The 25,974-nt window shown below is 42.6% G+C and overlaps 1 protein-coding gene across 4 annotated transcripts in view; it reads right to left on the bottom strand.

Annotated features, from left to right (window-relative positions):
- The window catches only part of itsn2b (intersectin 2b), an 86,380-nt gene that overhangs the window by 58,376 nt on the left and 2,030 nt on the right, over window positions 1-25,974 (bottom strand). For 2 of the 4 annotated variants that reach the window (XR_013789713.1, XM_079497933.1), the window contains exons 2-12: window positions 20,846-20,904; window positions 17,162-17,254; window positions 13,809-13,872; window positions 13,467-13,654; window positions 12,147-12,395; window positions 11,544-11,643; window positions 10,481-10,626; window positions 7,853-7,916; window positions 3,593-3,739; window positions 2,078-2,166; window positions 1,074-1,336 (exon numbers count right to left, since the gene is read on the bottom strand). Coding sequence is in view for 3 of the 4 variants with exons in the window: in XM_079497933.1 (XP_079354059.1) it covers window positions 1,074-1,336; window positions 2,078-2,166; window positions 3,593-3,739; window positions 7,853-7,916; window positions 10,481-10,626; window positions 11,544-11,643; window positions 12,147-12,395; window positions 13,467-13,654; window positions 13,809-13,872; window positions 17,162-17,254; window positions 20,846-20,852 (1,410 nt within the window). In the remaining variant the exon portion in view is untranslated. Of the gene's footprint in view, window positions 1-1,073; window positions 1,337-2,077; window positions 2,167-3,592; window positions 3,740-7,852; window positions 7,917-10,480; window positions 10,627-11,543; window positions 11,644-12,146; window positions 12,396-13,466; window positions 13,655-13,808; window positions 13,873-16,684; window positions 16,717-17,161; window positions 17,255-20,845; window positions 20,905-25,974 lie in introns of those variants that run through there. The other 2 variants (XM_079497934.1, XM_079497935.1) reach the window with 2 other exon arrangements.

Below are 25,974 nucleotides of genomic sequence, written 5' to 3'. Positions count from 1 at the left end.
TATTTTGGGGGGTCCCCAAATTATTTAAAAACAAACAAAAAAAACTTTTTTTTATTTTTTTTTGCAACTGAATGGCTGGAAAATGGAAATTAAGAGTTTACATATAGTACACATAGTACATGCATCCACCTTCCCTAATGATTATATCTGGTTTCAGTATTTATTTATGGTGTATTGTCTCTATTATTAAGGTTATTGTAGCAGTCAATTTATATTGGGGGTCGGGAGGGGGCGGGGCGGGGGTCCCGAGACACTGCCAAAGCATCTCCGGGGGTCCCCGGCCAAAAACATTGAGAACCCCTGCTCTATAGGAACATGAATATAAGGAGTATAGAGCGAAGCAGTCCCGCCCCTCGAGAGACCCGGAAAAGAAATCCCGTTCATTTTCCTCATAGACTTAGTAAAGTATTTATTTAAAGACGTTTACGCCGCGGACAAACGCCAACTCTTGTCGTGACAAATCATGACAACAAACACAATTTTTCGGGCTGAACAAATAATTAGAAAGAAGAAGAAAACGACAGGTTACAACACTTTTTTTGTTGTTTTTCTTCTTTGTAATTATTAGTTTGGTCCAAAATATTGTGTTTGTTGTCATGATTTGTCACGACAAGAGTTGGCTTCGTACGGCGCTTATAAGGTCTCTACGGGAAAAATGCATTGGAAACTATTTCCTGGGCCTGGCGTCGTCATGAAAGGGGGCGGGACTGCGACGCTATAGAGAGCATGCTTAAAGTGAATCGAGTGGCAAATCGAGTGGCAAAGCAACAGGCAAAGTGAGTTTAACATTGTTTAATGTTGTTTAATGCAATCAGATAAGACTTTTCTGTGTGGATGTATGGGCTGTCAAGGCCTGAAAGTAGTTTTTTGCCACTCAGTAGGCGTTCCTGCATAACTTCCTGGTTTGATGATGATGTCACACGCATACCCTCTATATAGGGGAATATAGGAACATGATTGTTAGCGGGCATTTTTGCAGGTGATTTAGCAGGAACCTTGATTTTAGAGATCACCAGATGGGTAGAAGGCGAACAAAGAACAACAAAGAAAGAGCAAAAAAACGAAACACACACCTCTTTCCTCTCTATCTCTCTCTGCTTCTCCTCTTCTCTCTGCCTCTCCAGCTCTCTCTGCCGCTCGAGCCTCCTCTCCTCGTCCTTGCGTCTCTTCTCCTCCGCCTCGCGGGCCTCCCTGTCTCTCCTCTCCTGCTCCTCCCTGGCCTTCTCCGCCCGTCGCTCCTCCTCCCTCCTCTGCGCCTCCTGCAGCACCTGCCGTCTTTTCTCCAGCTCCGCGTTCCCCCTCTCCAGGTTGGCTTTGAACTTATCCTCGAACGACACTGGAAGCGAAGAAGAGTAAGTGCATTGGTGAAGCACTTTTTAGCCAAAGCGCTTCCTAACCCATTTTGGGTGGGAACCCCTTTTGGTGTTTCAAGCATTATGTTATACTTTAGCTATTGAAAAATAGCAGATCTACAAGCTCGTAGCGCTGCACCGATTGCCGCACTACTAATCTATGATGACTAAAACTAAGACGTATTGACAATTTCGTCAACAAGTAAAAACTAGACTAAAATGTTAGGAGGGGACTAGTGGACAAGTATAAGTAATTTTACACTTGGTTGCATGGTGAAAATAGCAGATCTACAAGCTCACAACGCGTCACGCTGCGACGCGTTGTGGGCTTGTAGATCGGCTATTTTCAGCAAGTGTAAAAACAGTCATTACGATGGCTTCAAGGCCCACCAAAATACATTTTAGTCGACTAAATCAGCTGTACATTTAGTCGACTAAAATCTTATGATATTTAGTCGACTAAAACTAGCTAGACTAACACTAAAACATTCCAGGTGACTAAAACTAATGAAAACTATTCAAGAGACTATGACTAAAACTAAAATCAAAATTTTGCTGCCAAAAACAATACTGCGTCCTTGGCCTAGCTACTGGGAGTGTGCAGAGGTTTCACGGCGAACGGTTCAGCATCGTCTGAGATTAGATGCACTTGGACACTTTACGGGGCCTTTCAGCCTGGCACAGATAATAACAGGAGCCGTTAGGAGGAGGTTATGGATACATACTGTTGGTCTTCGTCTTCTGTGGAGGTTCGAGGTCAGTGTCATCGATTAGAGCAGCATATAGAGAAGAACTGGAGCCATTCGACACGGTCCTGGAACACAACATTTCAATTGTTTTTGGCCGGCGACCCCCGGAAATGCTTTGGCCATGTCTCATGTCTCATGACCAATACAAATTGACCGCTACAATAACCTTAATAATAGAAGAACATACATCATAAATAAATACTGAAACCAGATATAATCATTAAGTAAAGTTTATGCATGCACTGTGTGTACTATGTAAACTCTTAATTTCCATTTTCCAGCCATTCAGTTGCAAAAAACACAATGTTTGTTGGACACAACATTAAAGACATTTGTGACCAGATTTGACTGAGAGCGTGCCATCGCGCAAATTCCAGCTTTTCACCAGAGAAAAACTTATTTTTTTTAAATTAGTTAATAGTACAGGAAGACTCTTCACATACTAGAGCATGTCTGAAATTAGTGTCAGAGCTGAAATGGACATTTAAATATGGAATAAATGCTTAAACATGTAGCTAGGTGTAATGTTAGAGTCCACAGAAGTGAACCTTTCAAGCCTGTTTTCTCAACTCGCTGTCTTCTGCAAGACATTACTCTAAGGCTCGATTCATACTCCTATTTTAGAGCCGAATAAAAGTCGGTTCGGCTCTGTAGAGCCTACAATGTGCCGTCATTTGAGGTTCGGGGGGCGGGTACCGTCCTAAAGTCGGCTCTTCGGTGCTACTGAAAATTTCTGATGAGCCGAAATCATTTCGGCACTACAGCGGTAAAATAGGAGCATGAATCGGCCCTAAGCAATATCTCCAAAACTGGTGGGTCAAACTGAACAACCAATATGTGAATTTGAAGCTATGATTGCCTGCTTTCATATGACATGAAAAAAACGAAAATTCCAAAAAATCCAATGGCAGTCCCTCAGTCAAATTTGGTCACATTTAGACAAACCTGTAAGTGACCATGTGTATGAATGTGTGAGTGAGTGAATGACCATTCATACAGGTAAACTCAATATGCTTCACATAAAGAAAATTAAAAGAAAAATAATTATGCACAGACATACAAAGTACTACCTCCAACAACCGCAGATATTACCATACAGATTGGTTAAACATAAATAAAGTTGTATTCATTCAAATAAGATCCAATCCAGATTGAAGCTTTAATTAAAGTTTCCCTTGCGGGGAAGCCCCTAGGAAATGTTGATATCTTATCAACACATTTGAAATGACCAAGAGGCATAGATAAAGTCTTGTCTTTTACACGAAAACCAGTTAATTAACCCATTTTGGGCGGGAATCCCTTGTGGTGTTTTAAACATTGTTATAATTTAGCTATTGGAAAATAGCAGATCTACAAGCTCATAGGCCTAAATGGGTTAAGAGGCCAACAGAATGTCTAAATGTAATGTGTATATGCGCACGTGTGTGTGTGTGTGCATGTGTGTGCGCCATGCGTGTGTGTGTGTGTGTGTGCCCATGCGTGTGTGCATACCTGCATGAAGGTGGTACCAGCTCATTTGGCAGTGTCTTTGGTAAAGAATGTGTCATTGGTAAAGCCTTAGTCACGTCCACCAGATGCATCGCCAGGATGAACTCCTCGGCCTTCAGCTTCCCGTCCTTATCAACATCAGCTAACGTCCTGGGGGAGAAGAGGAGAATAGGAAGAAATCCTATTTCAGCTTTTTTTTTTTTTTTTTAAATCACACCCATGTGAAGTAAGTGGTGCAACTCCGTGTGGCGGGGGGGGGGGGGGTCCCCAGAACTTCCAGACCCACAGGAACGCGCCCAGGGTGCCGGCCCGGTTCCGGCGAGCCACCCCGCGTCCGAAACGGTCGAGAAATGACAGTTACCGTGTGGGGGTCTCCAGGGGGTCCCTCTACTGTACTGTACTGTCACACCCGAAATCATCATATATATATAAGTAAGATGCGCGAATGCGGGAAGCGAACGCAGCTCGTAAATTGCAATAACAACAATTAGAATAAATGACATACTTTAAGGTTTTTTTTTAAGTTCTTATTTATTTTTAATTTTTTTAGTGTGTGTGTGTGTGTGTGTATGTTTTTTTTTTTCTTTAAGTTTTTTTGAAGTTAAGTTTTTGTGTGTGATACAGCTGCACCCTCTGGTGGCGGGCCGGTGGTGTTACAGCGTGACACACACACACACAGACAGTTTAGGCCAGCTTCTATAGTTAGTGCTCACTGCGTTCGCAACTATCGCGCTAGCGATAGTTCAGCGACCGCCACCGCTCACCACCATTCTATTTGGCTGCAGAAGAAGACGGCCTCCTCGTCTCCCCAAAACAGCAATGGTGAAGGTGGTCGCGCTGATCGTATTAATCACTGGCTAAGAGTCTTTATAAGCATTCATATTTTAAATGCGCGGTTACGGGGAGTTGCTATTGAGCCACTAAACGCTTTATTTATCCAGCGCGATTTGAAATGGGAAACTCTTAAAAAAGGACTAGAAAAGGCCTCATCCACCACCTTGCTCTTTTTTCAATGCATTGAGGCTGAAGGGAAAGCAACCGAACATGGAGCTGCCGATCGACGAGAGCTTGGATATGCGGCAAGCCAACTTTATAGGTTTATAATTAAATAAAGCGCTAGAAAAAACACACATTCATGGCGTTGTTGGCGGCTCGGGATTTCATTAAAAAGGCGTTAAAGAAGTCGTTAGCCTGGAATGAGTTAATGAAGTGGTTGCACCACTTAAACATTACGCTGAAATAGATCTTGCAAACCCAGGTAAAAACTATACAGATATATACACTTTTAGGTGATAACCGAAAACTACAACATGACATGGTGGTAAGAGACTCACTGCTCACCCAAACACATCTCTCTGTTCTGACATCACAATGATGCCTACAGTATGCCTTTTTGGCACTGGCGAGGAGGACGGTTGGGACAGACACCAAAATAAATACATTGACCTAGCTTTTCTAGCAGCAAAGAAATGTATTACCTTACATTGGAAGTCCTCCACCCCTTCTACAGTTTCATATCACAAATGAACTATCCAGTTACACCCCTAGACAAAATTCATTATAATATTAAGAATAGGCAACTTTTGGAATGTTTGGCAGCCCCACATGGATTACTTTGCAACTATACCGGTGTAGTTTTGGTAGCAAATCTGAACCGGTAGGTGAACTGTGATGTGTTGAGTCCTTTCCCTCTTCCTCTCCCCCCTCCTTTCTCTCTCGTCTCTTTTTTTCCCTTCCTTTCTGATGTATAATTACTTATTATTATTATAATTAATCCTTTGTTTATTTTTCATCTATATCAGTTATAGATTCTATATTGTTTGATTATTTTGTACGTTATTCTTTTTTGAGTGGTGCAAACCACTCCAACAACCAGCTTTGTCTGTATCTATGTTTGTGTACCTGTGTACGTGTCCGTGCACAGGTGAGCATGGTTACCATGGTCACTGACATTACGTCAGACCACAGCTGATCAGGCTATATAAGACCTTGCACCACTCAGTTCACACAGGTGTGATTTTTTTTTAATAATCTCATATCACTGTTTAAACACTACTGTAGGTCTGTTTGGCAGCAAAAAAGGGGGAAAAAACAGGTGCATTGTAAATTGAAATGTATAGCATGTTTTTCATGATTTCATGGCACTCTGAATAAAAAGATTATAAAAAACATACACGTTCCACACCCCCACAGGGAGTGCAGTGCCCGGTGTCGAGTCTGTCGGACCCACGGTGGTCCAGAACCACCAGAAAAGGCTCTGCTCAGGCTCTGCCAGTGGACCTAATGAGCCTAAGTGCCTCACCTGTAGAATTCCCAGCCTCTGCCTCAGCCAATTGATTGCCATGGCAACTCCACACTAGGGTTGGGATTCGGAACCGGGTCCGTTTCAGACTCGGTTCCGACATTGCGGATCCAGAGCCGGTTCCATCGTTTTTTTATTAACGGTTCCCCAAGCGGATCTCATCAGTCGTCATTTAGCTCCGCTGTGTCTGTGCATGCATGCAAGCAGAGCCAAGTTACTGGGGTGACGTCACCCCACCTACATGAGTGAGTCGGGGGGATACGCACACTGTTCTGTGCATTCAGCGACCGGTCACCGCCGCGGAGCGAGCGTGGTTAACACATTTTGTGCCCAAAACGTCTGTGGACGTCCTGGGTATTACCGCACGTGCATAGCCCAAGACGTCTGTGGACGTCTTTGGAAAAAAAAAATACATATATATATATTTTCTTTTTATTAAAAAAAAAATCAGAAAAATCAAAACACTTTTTTTTTTAACACGTGGTGCCAAACTTTGTGTTTTCGCCATTGAGAATGCATTTGGCGTTTAAATTAAATAACTCAGAAACTATAAAACATTTCAAAGTAAAAAGTTCCAGCATGTGTCTCCACAGTCAGCTGAATTATAAAAAATGTGAATGGATTTTCTAGGTGAAAGTGATTTTGGGCAGTTTTGCGTGGGCTCTCAATGTGTTAACAGAGAGTGAAATGACTGATGAGTTCCCTGCAAAGGTTGTCGCAACTTGCACCAGTTGCACGTCCACATTGAGGAAACATCTCAAAATCAATATGCCTACACGAGTCCAAGCCGTGCCCCCACTCCCCACAGTTCCACCACAGCCGGTGGGGGATGATGATGATGCAAGACTGGTTCACTTTCCCCAGGCTAGTAATAACGTTAAAAAATAAAAACTACTAACTTCTACAGAGCTTTTTATTAGGCGTATTGTACAACTGTTGTTAATGGTGTTAATTTAGAACGCCAATGACTCGTCTTTCTGTCTGAATCACGTTAACTATAGAGCCATGAATTATTTGAAATCAGTTTGTCTGCACTTATTTTTTACAACTTATAAGCAACTCAACTGCTTTTGATTTGGCTCTAAATTAATCGCGAGACTGTTGAGAGCCCAGCCTTTAGGTGCATATATACCTCCATAGATTGATTACTTTATAAACAGTTTGCAGAAAAAAGCACAGGAACGTAGCCTATACAGCTCAATACAAGGTCTGCTAAGAGGATTTTATAACCCAAGAAAGCACTATGGCTTGTTTCCATTAGGGTCCTTCATATTAAATTAATCTGAACATTAAAGACACAACATTTGTCACCACAACAATATAATTATTGCAATGTGTACTGTATATTTAATATACAGTACAAATTGCAATATACAGTACAAATTGCAACAATTATATTGTTGTGACTAGCTGGTGGTGGTGGTGAAGTTTAAATAATAGTGCTACCTCATAATTGTAAAGTGTAATTACAATAATTGAATTTGTGTTCATTATGTACTTGAAAAAAAAGGGGAAAAAATAATATTAGGAACCGTTAAGAGGGATCCGGTAAGGATCCGGAACCGTTAAAATCCTAACGAATCCCAACCCTACCCCACACCTGCCATTTGATTACTTAACCAGTCCACTTTTTCAGTTTGCACTCTTCAGACACAGGCAGACTAGACAGACAGATACAGAGATCTCCATTATATACGGTGTATGGGCACAAAAAGGACAAAGACAAGACGGTTGGGTGTTATGACAACGGGTATTGCATACTAGGTTCCCAACTTGCATTGTTCCCAAATAGGCTGGTAAGGCCGACGGGCACCGGTCTAGTCACCTAATACAGGAGTATGAATAGACCTCAACCTTAACACACACGTGCACACACACACACACACACAGAGCCAGACACACACATGCACATCCCACCACCACACACACACACACACAGACCCAGATGTAGATGTTCTCACCAGATGGACGCCAACTGTGTCTGATTCAGCATGGTGGCTGCCATAATGCTCCTCACCTGTTGGCCTGGCGACAACAACAATGATAATGTGAATGTAATGAAAACCATGGGAATGTCACATTTACCAGTTTAGCCATTTAACCCATTTTGGGCGGGAACCCCTTTTGGTGTTAGCATTATGTTATGCTTTAGCTCTTGAAAAATAGCAGATCTACAAGCTCATACAAGATCTACAAGCTCATAGCTACAAGCTTGTAGGTCTGCTATTTTTGAAAAATCGATGAACGACTGACATAGAAACATAGCTTTTTCAGAAAACTGTCAGGATGTAGAAGACATTTTTAGAATCTGGTCAAAATGGGCTAAGAGTAAGACACAACACAACATTGTACTATACAGTAGCCTATAGGTAGAGAGCACAGAATTGCCATCGTCACAACTAGCACGTTGACCGATCAGCCACCGTAGCAGCCAAACGGGAGCATTTTGTAGAAACACGTTATTACACGATATTAAACTGTAGCAGTGTCAAAATAAACTGCTGCGGTGGAGCAAGCCAGGTGAAGATGGCGGGCAGCGTTGACGATAATTGAAAAACATTTACGGTCCAGATGAAACCATAATTTAAAGTATGTAATTTTGTCATTTCATCGCAAAGTATTTCGGAGTGAAACGGAATAGGCCAGCGCGACATAACGTCGGAATTGTCACACAACAAACATGCAGAATTAAGTAAAACTGAAGATTGGTTGAATTGTGAAAAGTCATGATATTACTGGTTGGATTTGGTTGATTCAAGCCTATATAATTATGCATACAACTAATTTCGATTTACAGAAGTAAAACATGACTACAAAGAAAATGATTATTCGTGTATTTACTGTGTGATGTTTATCGGCCTGCTGGCTTTTATGGCTAATTTACAAGAACAGGTACAGCAAGACATGAGAAGGTGAACAGGCTCTGCATCTAACTAGACTGTGTGTGTGTTGTGAAATTGCTGTTGTCTTTAAACAGCCACAGCCAGTGCAGGCAGGTCGACCAGTTCCTCAAAAGATATACGGAGCTTGCATGGACAAAGGTTAAAAGCCCATATGGTCCACGCCTGCATTCCCCGCATACTACTGTACACAAACATACTGTAAGGCGCCGCAGACACACACACAGCAGGCATGACACATTGGTCAATTCTTGTCTCCTCTTTACAAAAATAGTTTTAACAGCCATTTGAGTTTAATCGTATTTATTTTTGAGCGGGAAGCCCTTTTGGTGTTTTAAAGCATTGTGTTATACTTTAGCTATTGAAAAATAGCAGATCTACAAGCTCTTGTAGTTTTTGAAAAATTGTGAAAATGTGCCTCAAATCTTTGAATATATATTATGACAGAGTGAACATTTGAACTCAAATCTTTGCTTCTGGGGAGGTCCATGGAACAACATATTTTCAGATGGGGGGCGGAGGCATATTACATATAATTTTTGGTGTCCTTGACATGAAATATTGAGAACCACTGATATAGAAACATGAGGTTTTTCCAGAAAAAAGGCATTTTAAAAAGACATTTGTTTTAATTTCGACGTCAGGCCTAAATGGGTTACAGGGATGTCAAACTCAAATACACAGTGGGCCAAAATAAAGAAATCGGTCGAGGTCGAGGGCCGGACTGTGTTTCAACACACGGGCACCACGGTCATGAGGACGTCCCAGGCAAACGGCAAAAAAGTAAATGCATTTAAAACTGAAAATGCATTATTATTAAGCTCAGTTTCCTGTTCTATGATCCTCACCAAGCACTGATGTCATAGTATGTGATATGTGCCAATGCACTCGCAGTGAATTGTCGGACTTGTAGTATTATGGTGGTCTGTGCAATATACCAGAGGGCCAGTTCTAATACTAATTAAATATCATCCCGCGGGCCAAAGATAATTCATCCACGGGCCTGATTTGGCCCCCGGGCCTTGAGTTTGACATATATGGGTTAAGACGATAAATCCCATGATATGCATAGAGTATCTCGTGCGAATCAACTTATCAAAACTAATCGCAGCTAACTGAGTGCTAACTGAGTGCTAATTCACAATCGATTGTGAATGGTGAAACCGGAGTGTGGCGGTGGCCGGCCCGAGACTTTGAAGGATTTAGGACTTTGGATAGTCTTTTACAGTACACACACAACAGGGTTCAAACAGTAGCTTGGTTGGAAGTTGGAACCCTAAAATAATAAAGCTGTGAATGAAGCAATATTAAACCATTTTGGTCAAAAACCCCTTTTGGTGTTAGCATTATGTTATGCTTTAGCTATTGAAAAATAGCCGATCTACAAGCTCATAGCGCGCCACCGAGTGGCGCGCTACGAGCTTGTAGGTCTGCTATTTTTGAAAAGTTGTGAAAATGTGGCGCAAATCTTTGAATATATATATCAGAGCGAACATTCTTAACTAAAATATTGGCTTCTGGGGGGGTCCCTGGAACAACATATTTTCAGATGGGGGTCCGTGGTCCAATAGAGATAATTCTGGGGGTCCTTGAAAAAGGTTGAGCACAACTGACATAGAAACATGGGTTTTTCAGAAAACTGTCTGATCTCAGGTCAAAATGGGTTAATAAACAGTGTCATCATCATACCAGTAAGGTATCCAGTCATCTGTTTGTCCAGACTGTTGAACTGCTGTCTGTATTTGAGTCGAGCTGCGTGGGGGACGGCCCAGTCGCTGGGACCGGGCGGCATGGAGGACATCAGCATGCCGGGAGACAAAGAGTTGGAGGTGGAGCTGGAAGGACAAGCAGAGAATATATAAGACTAAAACACACAACAATGAAAACGTTCATTTCCCCCAACATGCTCACTGTATCAGTGTTGTTTTCGTCGACTAAAACTAAGACGAAAAATGTCCGTCGACTACCTTTTTTCACCGACAAAAACGAATGGAAACTAAAAGGAAACTAAGCTATGATGACTAAAACTAAGACTAAATATACTGGCAATTTCATCGACAAATAAAAACTAGACTAAAATGTTAGGAAGGGACTAGTGGACAAGGGATCCAGTACAAGTCATTTTACACTTGCATGCTGAAAATAGCCGATCTACAAGCTCACAACGTGTCGCAACGCGACGCGTTGTGAGCTTGTATTTTCAGCAAGTGCTTGTATTTTCAGCAAGTGTAATAACACTCATTACGATGGCATCAAGGCCCGCCAAAACACATTTTAGTCGACTAAATCAACTGTAGATTTAGTCGACTAAAATCTTATGACATTTAGTCGACTAAAACTAGACTAAAACACTAAGACATTCCAGGTGACTAAAACTAAATGAAGTTTCAGTCCAAAGACTATGACTAAACTAAAATCAAAATTTGCTGCCAAAAACAACAATGCACTGTATGAAGTGAGCATGTTGTCGTGAAGAGCAGATTGTTGTTAAATTAATTAACACATAAAATAGATCAACGTTAAGGCTGTTAGTTCGGAGTAACATACCTTTGTTGTACGTCCAAAGCTCGACTCGTCAATACTTTTCATTGATTCAATATTTATAAATGCCACAGAAAGACTTCCAGTTTAAAAACAACAAAACGATACACATACAGCAACGATACTGTATGTGTATATTATGGAATAGCTGTCTGTCACGTTCTGTGTGTGTGTGTGTGTGTGTGTGTGTGTGTGTGTGTGTGTGTGTTACCTGCAGGAGCCCAGGTCGAGCAATGAAGAGGCTTTATTGATGCCAGCAGCAGGAGAAGAGGAGAATCCAGGGGAAGAGAAGGAGGCAGACATCGAGAGGCCTACAGACAATTACGCAAACACGCAAATGTTCAGACAAAGCAACACACATTTTTATACAGGACTATTAGTCCTTAACCATTTAGACCTGAGCACGATTCTACAAAATGTCTTCTGAATCGTGACAGTTTTCTGAAAAACCCCGTGTTTCTATGTCAGTGGTTCTCAAACATTTTCATGTCAAGGAGCCCCAGAATTATCTGTATTTTGCCGCCGACCCCCCCCCATCTGAAAATATGTTGTTCCAGGGACCACCCCCCAGAAGCAAAGATTTGAGTTAAAAACGTTCGCTCTCAAAATAATATATATTCAAAGATTTGCGCCACATTTTCACGCTTTTTCAAAAAATAGCAGACAAACAAGTTCAAGAGCTTGTAGATCTTGCTATTTTTCAATAGCTAAAGTATATAACATAATGCTTGAAACACCGAGAGGGGTTCCCGCCCAGAATGGGTTAAATACCTAAGAACTGTGGACCAAAGAAAAGAGAAGAGAAGTACGTTACCAGTTGCGCCAGCAGGGATTGGTTGCAGAAACCCCATGGTGCCGTTGGGTAGTGTGGGGGTCCCCATGGTGTGCATCAGGGGCCTTGTGGGTGTGGAGCCCATCAAAGGGCTCAGGCCTGCTGCCGCGGGTCCCAGAGTGCCGAGTGGTGTCAAAGGCGAGAGGAAGGGAGATGCCATGGACATTGGGGTCAACATGGCGTAATTTGTTGCCGGCATCATGGACAAGTTCGGCAAAGAACCCAAGCCTGCTGGAAAACAACACGCACGCAGACATACGCAGACACATTAACACATTCCATCCGTACGTAAGATGTCTGGAAACGTCATAGGGACTCGAACCGAGGGGTACATATGACGTCCTAGCGCATCCTCAATGATAGAGGAATATTCAGATTTTTTTCCCTTTTTTTATTTGTCAGTTCGCCTTTCGTCTACCGTATGCTACACTCTAGACTCTTGTTAGCTTACCGTTGACTTAGCCGTTAGTGCGGCAGAAAGAATGACTCGTCTCTCCTAATCCAGGGCGCTCTCCGTGGTTTTGAACGGATCGATATACTACTACTTAATTTCTGCTCCTCATCCGTCTCTCCCGCAAAATATGAACGCTTTTTGGATCATATATCGTATAAATTAAAACGATAGCAATGTAAGCTAGCAATGTAAAGAGAACTTTTTTGAGCGGATTGTTTCCGGGTCGTGGGTTTCAGAGTAAAAGCGTCTTTCCGGCACCCCAGAGCTCCTATTTTGAAGGACTTCCGGCACTGATTGTGTTAAAGGCGAATTTCAGAGGCTTTCTTACCTTCATTTGTAGTTGAGAGGTCCAGCAAAAGTGCATTATTGGCCATTTCCCATACCATAAGCCCTCAATGAATTGAATTTCTCATTGGCTGACGTATGTGCGCACCGTAAATAGTTATAGCGGACCTCCGCAGATAATAATGCAGCTGGTAATAAAATAATTGATTTAATAAATTCTTGTTTTAAGATTTGTTTTTGGCTTTTCTGCCTTTATTGATAGATACAAGTGAAGACTGACAGGAGAGAGAGGGAGAGAGAGAGAGAAGGGGAGAGAGACGCAGCAAAGGTCGTCATGAACGGGACTCGAACTCGCGACACGCTGTCAGTCCAGAGCCTACAATATGTGGCATGATGCGCCTGGACCGCTAGGCCAGCGGGCGGCCCAGTATACATGTTTTCTTAGTCAAGACTCATGTCTATATATTTAGCCTTGTCTGGTATCTAATGATCAGGTCATACCGTACTGTACCTCTGTCTTTGTAAAGTTCATGTGTCTTCATGGGTTGCGTGTGTGTACTTACCGTAGCGCGAGTTGCTCATGGACGCCATGTTGGGGTGGAGGTTGGGGGCGGGGACTGGAGGCTGCTTCATTATGATTGGCAGAGCTGGGGGAAGTGGAGTGCCTTGCAGTTTCAGCTTTATCAGCTTCATGGCGATGGAAAACTCCAATCTGTCCATCTTTCCATCTTTGCTAATATCAGCTAAAGCCCTGAGAGAGAAAGGGGGGGGGGGGGGGGGGTGTCAGGGGCTCATCGTATCTCAACCAAAGTGTGTGTGTGTGTGTGTGTGTGGTGGGTTGGAGGGAGAAAGAGACAGAGAGAGATGGAGGCAGAGTGTGTGTGTGTGTGGGGGGGGGGTCTCACCATATCTCAGCCAATATTACCCCGGGGATCCCCGATTGCAAGAAGAATTTCTTGGCTTGTTCCCCTACAACAAATGAGTAAAAAAAGAGAGAATGAATTGAGACTGAGGGAGTACGTATAGAGAAGTCCACGTTGAGTAATTCAAGTGAGTAAGCGCAATTTCTTTTGCCATTGCTGCTGCAGAAGTGATGTTCAGTCCAGGCCGTGCCATGTAACTCGTGGCGGTGAGTGATCGTATCTCTCGGCACACGAATCGCATGCGCTCTATAGAGCGTCGCAGTCCCGCCCCCTACCCTGGACCAGGAAATGATTCTCCGTTCATTTTCCTCATAGACATTTCAGAAAGTATTTATTTAAAGACGTTTACGCCGCGGACAAAGCCAACTCGAGTCGTGACAAATCATGACAACAAACACAATTTTTGGGGCCGAAAAAAATTATTTATTTCAGAAAACTGGAGGATTTAGAAGATTTTTGAGGTCAGGCCTAAATGGGTTAATCAATGTATTACCATGTGTTGTTCTTGCTTACTGCAAATCACTCTGGATTTTCTGCTGAATTTCTGCTAAATGCCAAAATTGTAAATTGAATTCCACCGACTAGGCCATTTTAAATAAGGAATAATAAGTAACAGTCCGGCAGCCGACAGGCTTCTTTTGTTTAAAGTGGGAAATTTGGTATATAGTCTTTTTTTTTTGGCCTAAAATATTGTCTATATATCTATACATTACATTCATGAATCCACTTGCTGACCGGCTGTTAGTATTGGGCAATTTGTTTTTCCTTTTCCTTTAAGTAGCATGTGGCATGTCAAACTAGGGGGTTTTCATGATTCTGAATCCATTCCAAGCATTCGTTTTGGGCTAAAAACAGCCGTAGATGGCATGACAAAATGTGATGAGGTCAGCACAAATGTGATGAGGTCAGCATGTGTGGCTATGGCTGTTTTTAGCCCAAGGAGTGTATTTTGTGCAAAACTAATGCTTGGAATGGATTCAGAATCATGAAAACCCCCAAGTTTGACATGTTACATCCTACCTAAAGCAAAAGGAAAGTTTGACATTTTGGCCTGCCATAGGATGTTAACGGTAGGGTCACAAGAAACACCTATAAATAAAATTGCCTAATACACCGACAGCCGGTCAGCAAGTAGATTCTTGCTGACCGGTAATTATTTGTTTGGTCCAAAATATTGTTTGTGTTGTCATGAGTTGTCACGACTCGAGTTGGCTTTGTCCGCGGCGTAACCGTCTTTAAATAAATACTTTAAGAAATGTCTATGGGAAAAATGCATTGGGTTTCATTTCCTGGTCCAGGGTAGGAGGCGGGACTGCGACGCTCTATATATACAATATTTTAGGCCAATAAAAAGATTTAAAAAAATAAAAACATGAGACGCGAGTATTTCCGGGGGTCCCCAGCCTAAAACGTTGAGAACCCCTGGCCTTAGGACTCTGCAAAATAAACTTTTTGTAGGACACACAGGCATTATTCGACTGGCATCTTGTGTGTGTGTGTGAAACCAGGAAATGCCAACTTGTGATAATTGCACGGTGTAAAACCAAGGCTATGTAAAAGGAGGAGAGACGTTCTTCACCATAATATGCACTATAGACACACTGGGAGTCAAACTGGAGCTGGAAATTCAACGGTATGCATCAGAGTGAATAAGGCAGTAAGAGTCGGCTGGACCAGCTTGCAACAATATTTTGAATAATTACGACCCTTGTCGGATGGAGGACACTTTATTTCTTTCTTATCGGAAGTACCTACCCTTATTTATCTCATTTTGGGCGGGAACTCCTTTTGGTGTTTTAAAGCATGATGTTATACTTTAGCTATTGAAAAATAGCAGATCTACAAGCTCATAGCGCGGCACCGAGTGCTGCGATATGAACTTGTAGGTCTGCTATTTTTTAAAAATCGTGAAAATGTGCCTCAAATCTTTGAATATATATTATTACAGTGAACATTTTAACTCAAATCTTTGCTTCTGGGGAGGTCCCTGGAGGCTGGAACATATTTTCAGATGGGGGGGGGGGGGGGGGGGGGGGGGGCGGAGGCATATTACATATCATTTTTGGGGGTCCTTGACATGAAATATTGAGCACCACTGATAGAAGAACCATAAGGTTTTTCAGAAAACCGTCAGGATTTTGAAGACATTTTTTTAATTTCGACGTCAGGCCTAAATGGGTTATAACTTGACAGCACACCTGGCAGGGCTAACACTCTGACGAAGACCACTCAACTGAAACGTGTGGCAACTTTTATTTTAGTCACTCTTCTTTTATTCTCTCTTCACAAAATGTGTGCCTCAGATCAACTTGAGATCCAAGTGGATCTCAAGCACTCTGTGTTGAGTGCTATATTAGCCTGGAGACGATTTCTCCAGTGTTGTTTTCGTCGACTAATACTTATGACGAAAAATGTTCGTCGTCTACCTTTTTCCACTGACAATTTCGTCAACAAATAAAAACTAGACTACAATGTTAGGAAGGGACTAGTGGACAAGAGATCCAGTATGAGTCATTTTACACTTGGTTGCATGCTGAAAATAGCCTGCTGAAAATAGCCTGCTATTTTCAGTGAAAAAAAAACAGCCATTACGACGGCATCGAGGCCCGCCTAAACGCATTTTGTTCGACTAAATCAACTGTAGATTTAGTCGACTAAAACTAGACCAACACTAAAACATTCCAGGTGACTAAAATGTTTATGTTCACATGCATTTTTTCCTTTTGAATACAGATTCGACTGACCTGACTGAGGTTGAACAACTACAGTGTGCTTCTGCATGTGTATACTGTAAACTGAGACGCCATCCCATGGTTGGGGAGAGGGTGTCAAACTGTGTATACTGTATATTACTGTACCTGAGACGTATCCCATGGTTGGGGAGAGGGTGTCAAACTGTATATTACTGTACCTGAGACGTATCCCATGGTTGGGGAGAGGGTGTCAAACTGTATATTACTGTACCTGAGACGTATCCCATGGTTGGGGAGAGGGTGTCAAACTGTATATTACTGTACCTGAGACGTATCCCATGGTTGGGGAGAGGGTGTCAAACTGTGTATTACTGTACCTGAGACGTATCCCATGGTTGGGGAGAGGGTGTCAAACTGTATATTACTGTACCTGAGACGTATCCCATGGTTGGGGAGAGGGTGTCAAACTGTATATTACTGTACCTGAGACGTATCCCATGGTTGGGGAGAGGGTGTCAAACTGTATATTACTGTACCTGAGACGTATCCCATGGTTGGGGAGAGGGTGTCAAACTGTATATTACTGTACCTGAGACGTATCCCATGGTTGGGGAGAGGGTGTCAAACTGTATATTACTGTACCTGAGACGTATCCCATGGTTGGGGAGAGGGTGTCAAACTTCTGATCATGATTGCTTCTCTCCTCCGGCTTGATGGCCCATACACTGAGGCCACCTAAAAGGAGGGGGTGAGAGTCCAGAGAAAAGCCGTTTAAGCACCTTTTTTTGTGTGCGTGCGTTTGTTTTATGCATGCATGTGTAGCAGAGTTAACCTGACTCCGCCAGATGGGGCAGCAGAGAGTACACTGGGTTCCCCCCTCCTGCTCCCATCTGGGAACTCTCAGGCAGACTTGATCATAGACATATATACATAGACGCCCCTTCCGGCTCTGAGGCGTGTGTCAAAATTGAAGGCACTATTTTCCCGACATTCCTTGCGAAGAATAGCGGAAGCAAAGCGGAAGCTTGTCAAGCTTCCGCGTGCGTAACATAAGTCCCGGAAAAGACGCGCTGTGATTGGCCAGTAGTCACTTGAGTGACAGCGAGAGACATGGAGGAGTCAAATGAGTTACGTCACTTGGGAAGCGACGCAGTCGCCTTCAGCAAATGCCTTCAGCACTTCTAAATAAGAAAGCTGCGGAGAACTGTTGCTTTGTGTTCACTCTTTAATGTTTTCTGTTAGTAATCTAATCCCCCCTGGCTCTGATGTTGTATTGTTAATAACTTTGTTGTTTGTGTTTGTTTGTTTGTCTTGTTTTGTAATGTATATTGTCATGACTGTTATAAAGATTTGTTAAAAAAAAAAAAAAAGCCTTCAGCACTGCACTTCCGCCTTCATTGGGATACACGTCGCGCCAATGAACTGCAGCGGCAAATGAGGCGTCTATGTATATATGTCTATGGACTTGATGCTCCGGCCACAGAACGGCCTGGCCAATCAGGAGCAGCTAGAGGCGGGATCAAGGCATTCACAGTGGTGCATTGATCCCGCCTCTAGCTGCCGCCATTTGAAAATAGCCAATCTACAAGCAACGCGACGCATTGTGAGCTTGTAGATTGGCTATTTTCAAAAGATTTTGTACAGTTTGAACTTGTGAAATGGGACATTCTGCACAATGAGTACCTTTACTTTTAGTTCTTTAAGTACATTTTGATGCTGATACTTTTGTACTTTTACTCAAGTACATTTTTAATTCCGTACATTTACTTGTAACGAAGTAGTTCTAAATTGCAGTATTGGTACTTTTACTTAAGTAAAACAATTGAGTATTTTTTTTCCACCACTGATGCTCACACATAGTGTAAAGTACAGCAGAACCTGGTTCATCGGAGCCTCGTTGGAAGGAGGTTTGCAGCAGCTTCATTTTCTCAATAGAGCGTCGCAGTCCCGCCCCCTACCAGGGCCCAGGAAATGATTCTCCGTTCATTTTCCTCATAGACATTTCAGAAAGTATTTATTTAAAGACGTTTACGCCGCGGACAAAGCCAACTCTTGTCGTGACAAATCATGACAATAAACACAATGTTTTGGGCCAAACAAAGAATTAGAAAGTAGAAAAAAAAACAGCAGGTTACAACACTTTTTTTGTTGTTTTTCTTCTTTGTAATTATTTGTTTGGTCCAAAATATTGTGTTTGTTGTCATGATTTTTCACGACTCGAGTTGGCTTCGTACGACGCTTAAAAAGGTCTTTAAATAAATACTTTTTGAAATGTCTATGGGGGAAAAATGCATTGGGATTCATTTCCTGGGCCTGGCGTCGTCATGAAAGGGGGCGGGACTGCGACGCTCTATAGAACATCAAGATAAACTATCCTACAATAGATGTAATGACACTCATGTGGCCTAGTGTGGAGTCAGAACCGGTGTGACGGCATGTATGCTTTTTTACAAAGCAAACCACATGCAAATCTTTGGGTGGAAGTGATTGCGTGGCCACTTGCAAGACAAGTCTGTTTACGATATGTATAGCAATCATCCATCTAGCAGCCACTCTAACAACATTTGGGAAACGGGTGTGACTTATGACAGAATAAGTCACACCCGTTTCTCAAATGTACCATCACGGCTTGCTATAGCTCGGACAGCGAGTTAGTCCGCTTTGCTCCCTTGTTGATTTGCATATGGTTGGCCTAGGAATAGCCTACACAATACACATGGTGCAGACCATAGATATTAACCCATTCAGGCCTGACGTCGAAATAAAAAAAAAGTTTGCTCTGAAAGAATATATATTCAAAGATTTGTGCCGCATTTTTACGATTTTTGAAAAATAGCAGATCTATAAGATCATAGCGCGGCGCGCTATGAGCTCTGTGAGACACACTCATGCTTCGCAAGGAAACTCGGGAATTCTTTGCCCTCCTCCTTCTTCTATACGCTCCACAGCCTGAAAGGGGCGTCTGTCTACCTTTATATGTCTATGGTGCAGACCAGTAAAATCAGTTGTAAATGCGTGAATTATGAAATGTAAACATGCTGTAAATGCAATTGTGAAATGGTGTCTTATTAACCCATGAGGGTTGGGCCCATTGTGTGCAGGACACGGAAATAAATAAACAATCAATCAAAAATGTTCCTTAACCTTTTTTTTCAATCTTTTCAAAGTAGTTATTGCGACTCGAAGGTCACAGTTAACTATGGAATCGTCAGTGTGTCGGGCACCATCAGTGTGTTGGTCGGGCACCATATATGGTGCCCACTGTCTCGTGACATCACGTGACATCATCAGGGATGGAGATATTGTGGAGACCCTAAATGCGACCTGCTGTCGCAGTTAAGCCCATATATGGAGATCCCTCAATATTGGCCAGCAACTCTACATCTGACCTCAAACCCTTAGATCTCCATATATATGGATATATGTCGGAACCTGTTCTGACATATCTAAAACTAGAGTTCTTAACAGGCCCGGAAATTAACCCATTTTGGGCGGGAACCCTTTTTGGTGTTTTAAACATTATGTTATAATTTAGCTATTGAAAAATAGCAGATCTACAAGCTCATAGCGCGCCACCGAGTGGCGCGCTACGAGCTTGTAGGTCTGCTATTTTTTGAAAAATCGTAAAAATGTGGCGCAAATCTTTGAATATATATTCTTTCAAAGTGAATGTTTTTTAACTCAGGTCTAAATGGGTTTTAAGGCCCGGAGCCCAACCTCGACCTGAAACGTTTTGGGAACCACCGATGGTACGGTATACAGTGATGCAAATAGGTTTTCAATTAAATGAGTCCCGGGATGCAGGGATGGTCTTTTAGATGAGTCCCAGGGACATTTTATGAGTCCCACTTCAACGACGTTAGGAGTCATATTTTGCCATTTTTACAAATTGCAGCATTTAACTCCCATTTAATTTTGTATGGTTATAATGTGGTTATATTCATGTAGAAAACAGAAGAAGAAATGATTATTATAACTAAAAGCTAGCAAAATAAACTAGAATAAAAAACAGTACAGTAGTGCATCCCGTGGATGCAGAGGTCGTCGTTTTATTGCGTCCCTTAACTATAAACTGCGTTTTGGGATGCAAAATGCACCCTATTTTAATCTCTGGGTATATGCACTCTACCAGGCCAGCCACCGGGGCGGCGTCTCCAAAACCAACACTTGCCTTTTGCCGGCGTGTAGTAGATCTCAGTTGGGCATCCAATCAGAGAAAAGCAAACAGGCGCTAACTTACTTTGCATGCATTGTGTACTAAATGGATGTTTGCAGAGGCGATGAACAAAATCACACACACGTACAGTAGAGTGTTCGTTCTCTTACCGTTCATGTTTGCACGTGGCAAAGAGACGGTCCCGTCCTCAGACACGGCACACAGTCATCTGTAAACACACACAAAGACACACATGGTCGATTAATAATGCAGTTCATAATATTGAGCAGGGTTGTTTGACTGGGAGAGAGAGAGATTGTTTGTGTAAGAGAGAATGCAACAGGGGGGAATTAAGAGAATGAATGTCAATGTGGCAGTTGTTGTTTCTGTATGAGACAAAGATGGGAAATGGAGAGAGAGAGGGAGAGAGAGAGAGATTGAGAAAGACTGAGAGGATGACAGGATAGGAAGGAGAAGTAAAAAGATAGAGGAGAAAGAGAGAGAGTGAAAGAGAGAAATTGTGTCTGAACAGAGTTTCTGTTCTCTTTGGTCAGAAGCTCTCTGGCCACGTCCCAAATCTTTTGTGTCCCATGCTCCTTTGTCACTGGGAAATGTTCCAATACCTTCCCCACACACACACTACACACACACACACAGTGCGTGTGTGTGTGCACGTCACAACTGCACGTACGCGCATATACCTTCATCTCTCTGACCATTTCATGACCTCACTGCCTCTAAACAACCCTTATTATTATTATTACAGTGTAGGTAGAGGACAGCTCGGACACAGACTTCACGCCTGCTTTGCTAACTTTTTACATGTACACAAACAAAGGCTTGTTTGCACATGAATGTTCATAATTCAACTCTTACTCAAAAATGACCATGACATGAGTTAATGAAGAAAATACAGATGGATAAAGTAAGTTGGCACTTAAGCCCTATACATACATACTTCCGATTCCGGATTGATTGATTGATTGATTGAAAAATGTATTAACAGTTTGCAGAATTACAGTACATTTCAAGCACAAACTCAATACAAAGGCTGTTAACTGTGAGTGGATGACCCAATTAAGCATTACACTTGTTTCCAATAGGGTCCACAATGTTCAATTCATCAAAAACATTTAGAGACGTACAAATAGACACTTCTATATAGACAAAGGACAGAACAGGAATTCATCATAAAGGAGGTAAACAGGGAAAAGAAACATATACAGTGAGGGAAAAAAAGGGGTGGGCGGTGGGGGGGATTCACGTTCAGCTCCGTTCATTTATTTGTTTTCCTTGGGGGAGCTGCGTTGGGTCCCCAAGTCGGCTAAAACCAGCTAAAACCAATCTACAAGCTCATAATGCAATGTGACACATTACTTGGGAGCAAGCATATCTATTTGCTTTTTTGTGTGTGTGTGAACATTTTCTCTTATATAATGACATGCCCATAATAGGGTTGCTCAGGTTGAAAGTGGTTAAACAAGCAGGTGTCCATTTATGACTAGTTGTAATAACAACAAACATCATATTCACATTTCCACTCAATGACATCACCGAGTTACAAATACACAATCACACAAGAGAGAGACTTCAGAGTAGGAGAGAAATTCCAGTTAATCGTGCTCACCATCTCCAAGCCCAGTAACCCACGGACACAAACATTTCCTGGTCGCCGGGTCTGGTGACAGGAAGCAGGACGTGACGGACGGTGGGCTTTTTGGCTTTGATGTGAGACATGACTCAGTGAGCCAGGTCGGAGTGTGGGACTAGTGTCCCACAGATAAGAGTACAAATTCAATCATTTTCACAGTGAAAGTTATTGCATTTTAAAATGCATGAAATGTGCCATGTAAATACTGTACGTTTGATTTGATATACCGGTTGGCTGGTACAAGTTTTATATACTAACCCATTTTGACCTGAGATCAGATTCTAAAAATGTCTGTTTGGAAATGACAGTTTTCTGAAAAAGCTATGTTTCTATGTCAGTCGTTTCTATGTCAGACCTACAAGCTCGTAGCGCGCCACCGAGTGGCGCGCTATGAGCTTGTAGATCTGCTATTTTTCAATAGCTAAAGCATAACATAATGCTAACACCAAAAGGGGTTCCCGCCCAAAATGGGCTAATAGATATGCGCATGCATAAAGTGATTGGCAAAGTGAGTGGCAAATCGAGGGGCAAAGTGAGTTTAACGTCGTTTAATGCAATCATATTGGACTTTTCTGTTTGGATGTATGCCAGGGCTGTGAAGGCCAGAAACTAGAAAGTAGTTTTTTGACACTCAGTGGGCATTCCCGCATAACTTCCTGGTTTGATGATGATGTCACACACATACCCTCTATACTAGGGTACTGGTTATCTGTTAATATAGATCTAATATAAGCAGTAACAAATGCAAAGAGACAGAGGTGTACACTTTCAAAAGAATATAGTGAAGTATTGATCAACATCCCAGGACAGGAGGAAGGGCTTTTCATCTATTGCCTGCCATCTGTTGCTCTCCCTCTCTCCTTTACCCTCCTCAAGGGACAACCCCCTCCCTCTCTCCTTTAAGCCCAACACACACCGTCTGTGAAGCGGGTGCGCAGCGACGTGGCACAGTATTGCCGCGCGTCATAGCCGCACAGCAACACCCACAGGACACGGCGCGCTAGCGCGCGGCAACGCCTGGAAAATAGAACAGCGATGTATCGGAGCGTCAGGCGAGGCGTGAAGTGAACGCGCACCAGCGCGCACGTCTGACGCCGCCGGTGTGGGATAGGTTCATTGAAAATAACGGAGGCGGCTGTTTTGACGCGCGGCATTCACGGACGGTGTGTGTTGGGCTTTACCCTCCTGGGACAATCCCCTCCCTCTCTCCTTTCATCTTCCTTTCATCATCTCCCCCCCCCCCCCCGACTTCTAAACTTCCGGGTCTGTCAATCACTCTCTGCACAGTATAAAAACTGACTGAGTGTTAAAGCGCAAATAACATGCATTTTAAAACTGCTTTTAATGTAATATCATATTGTCTATGTCCCTCAAAGTTATTTCTAATGGTTTGAGCCTCAATCACCACTCTGATATAACCAGTCCTTGTCATTTCTTTCTGGACTTTGAAAGCAGTTTTAGCTGCAGTACCACAATGTCCTGAGGTGGTGGGGGTGCTGATATGCAGATTATTTAATACTCGAGTCATTATAATACTGATGCTAGATAAAAATCAGGTTTGTTTCCATTCCATGCCAGCTTGAAAAATCAACAATGGTGGACATTGTAAACAAAGTGGAAATGCAAATTTGGAACTGAAGACTGAAGAAGAGGAGGAATTATACAAAGTAGGGTGATACTGATGACATCACCATGAGGACAAAATCAGTTGAGCTGTTCCTGAGAGCAATTTCCATTAAAGCACCCATATGATATGAAAGCCTGATTGTTCAAAATTGGTTATTTGTGGAGATAGAAAACACATATGGGAGCCCCAAAAACACAAAATAAAGTTGAATGTTATGTTATAGGTCCTTTAATGTCAACCCCCCCCCCCCCCCCAAGAAGCAAAGATTTGAGTTGAAAATGTTTGCGCTGAAAGAATATATATATTGAAAAAATAGCAGACCTACAAGCTTGTAGCGCGCTATGAGCTTGTAAATCTGCTATCTTTCAATAGCTAAAGTATAACACAATGCTTAAAATACAAAAGAGGTTCCCTACAGATACAGAATGGGTTTCTGCCATAGATAGCAGAGTGGTTAGAGACCCTGGTTGTCCCAGGTAAGATTCCAGGTCAGGCCAGCAATGTGTCGACGCGTGTCCCCCGACTCGTAGCCTGCGATTGCTCACCGAGGGTGTACAAATGTAACCAAATTGACCCTCAGAATAAAAATCAACACTCGGAATTTTACAGTGTCGTGTTGTTGAAATCACATTTCACAACAGCATGTCTAATAAGGACCAGAACCGCGTCAATGATTTGTCATGCAACTCCTGAGTTGCAACCAAACGTTGTGTGAATAGTTGCATGAAACCATTGGCCAATGGCAGTTGCAAGGAGTTGGAAAAACAAGGTACTGGATCATCGCCGAGGACATTCAGGCATCACCGTGTCTGCCGTTCATAAATCAGCTTCAGTCGTTAAGAATAGAGCAACTATAAACCAACGTCAGCCTTAAGAATAGAGCGACTTCTTTTCTACTGCAACCATAAAACCAACGTCAGCCTTAAAGAAACACACAGCGCTGACTTTGATAAATTGCTAAATTTGATTTTAACATGGCTGTGTTTCTCTACAACAGGGGTTCTCAACGTTTTTGGCCGGGGACCCCCGGAAATGCTTTGGCAATGTCTTGGGACCCCCGCCCCGCCCCCTCCCGACCCCCAATATAAATTGACTGCTACAATAACCTTAAACCATTTTGGGCGGGAACCCCTTTTGGTGTTTTAAGCATTGTTATAATTTAGCTATTGAAAAATAGCAGATCTACAAGCTCATAGCGCGCCACCGAGTGGCGCGCTACGAGCTTGTAGGTCTGCTATTTTTGAAAAATCGTGAAAATAAAAAAATTTTGAAAATAATTTGGGGACCCCCTAAAATAATTTGGCGACCCCCCGAGGGGTCGCGACCCACGGGTTGAGAACCCCTGCTCTACAAGGCAGGGCAGGTCTGTGCTGCTGTCGCGCCCTCTTATTGTCTTCAGGGAGGAGGGGAATGGGATACAGTTTACAGTACCAGGAACAACACACTCTCATGTGTCACATATCTTAGCTTCAAAAGACCAACGAAAAGACTCGCTCTAAAACAGCAAGTATGATGACTGGCTGCTTGCTGCTATAAGTCCACTATAGGCCAGGTCCTCAGGAACCACATCTAGCCCATTTTGACCCGAGATCAGATTCTACATCCTGACAGTTTTCTGAAAAAGCTATGTTTCTATGTCAGTGGTTCTTCGATTTTTCAAAAATAGCAGACCTACAAGCTTGTAGATCTGCTATTTTTCCAATAGCTAAAGCATAACATAATGCTAACACCAAAAAGGGTTCCCGCCCAAAATGGGCTAGTAATGCTGGTTTTAGTCGATTATGCAATTATTATTGTGACAGGCCTAGAAGTCACACATGCGTTGACTGAAGGGGAGTAGCCAACGATGCATGCCAAGACGTCACACTGTCAGTCAGTGTCAACGGCATCAACATTGTGTCTCAATATTTGCTACGAGCATGTGATGCGTCAATGCGCCGCCAGTGCCACCGGAAGCTTCACTTCAATTTCCAAAACTTTAACCCCATTTAGGCCCAATTTCCAGGCCTATAACACAATCA

Source organism: Electrona antarctica (genome assembly GCF_951216825.1).
Source record: "Electrona antarctica genome assembly, chromosome: 3".
Taxonomy (NCBI): Eukaryota; Metazoa; Chordata; class Actinopteri; order Myctophiformes; family Myctophidae; genus Electrona; species Electrona antarctica.
This window is presented reverse-complemented; position numbering and strand designations above follow the sequence as displayed.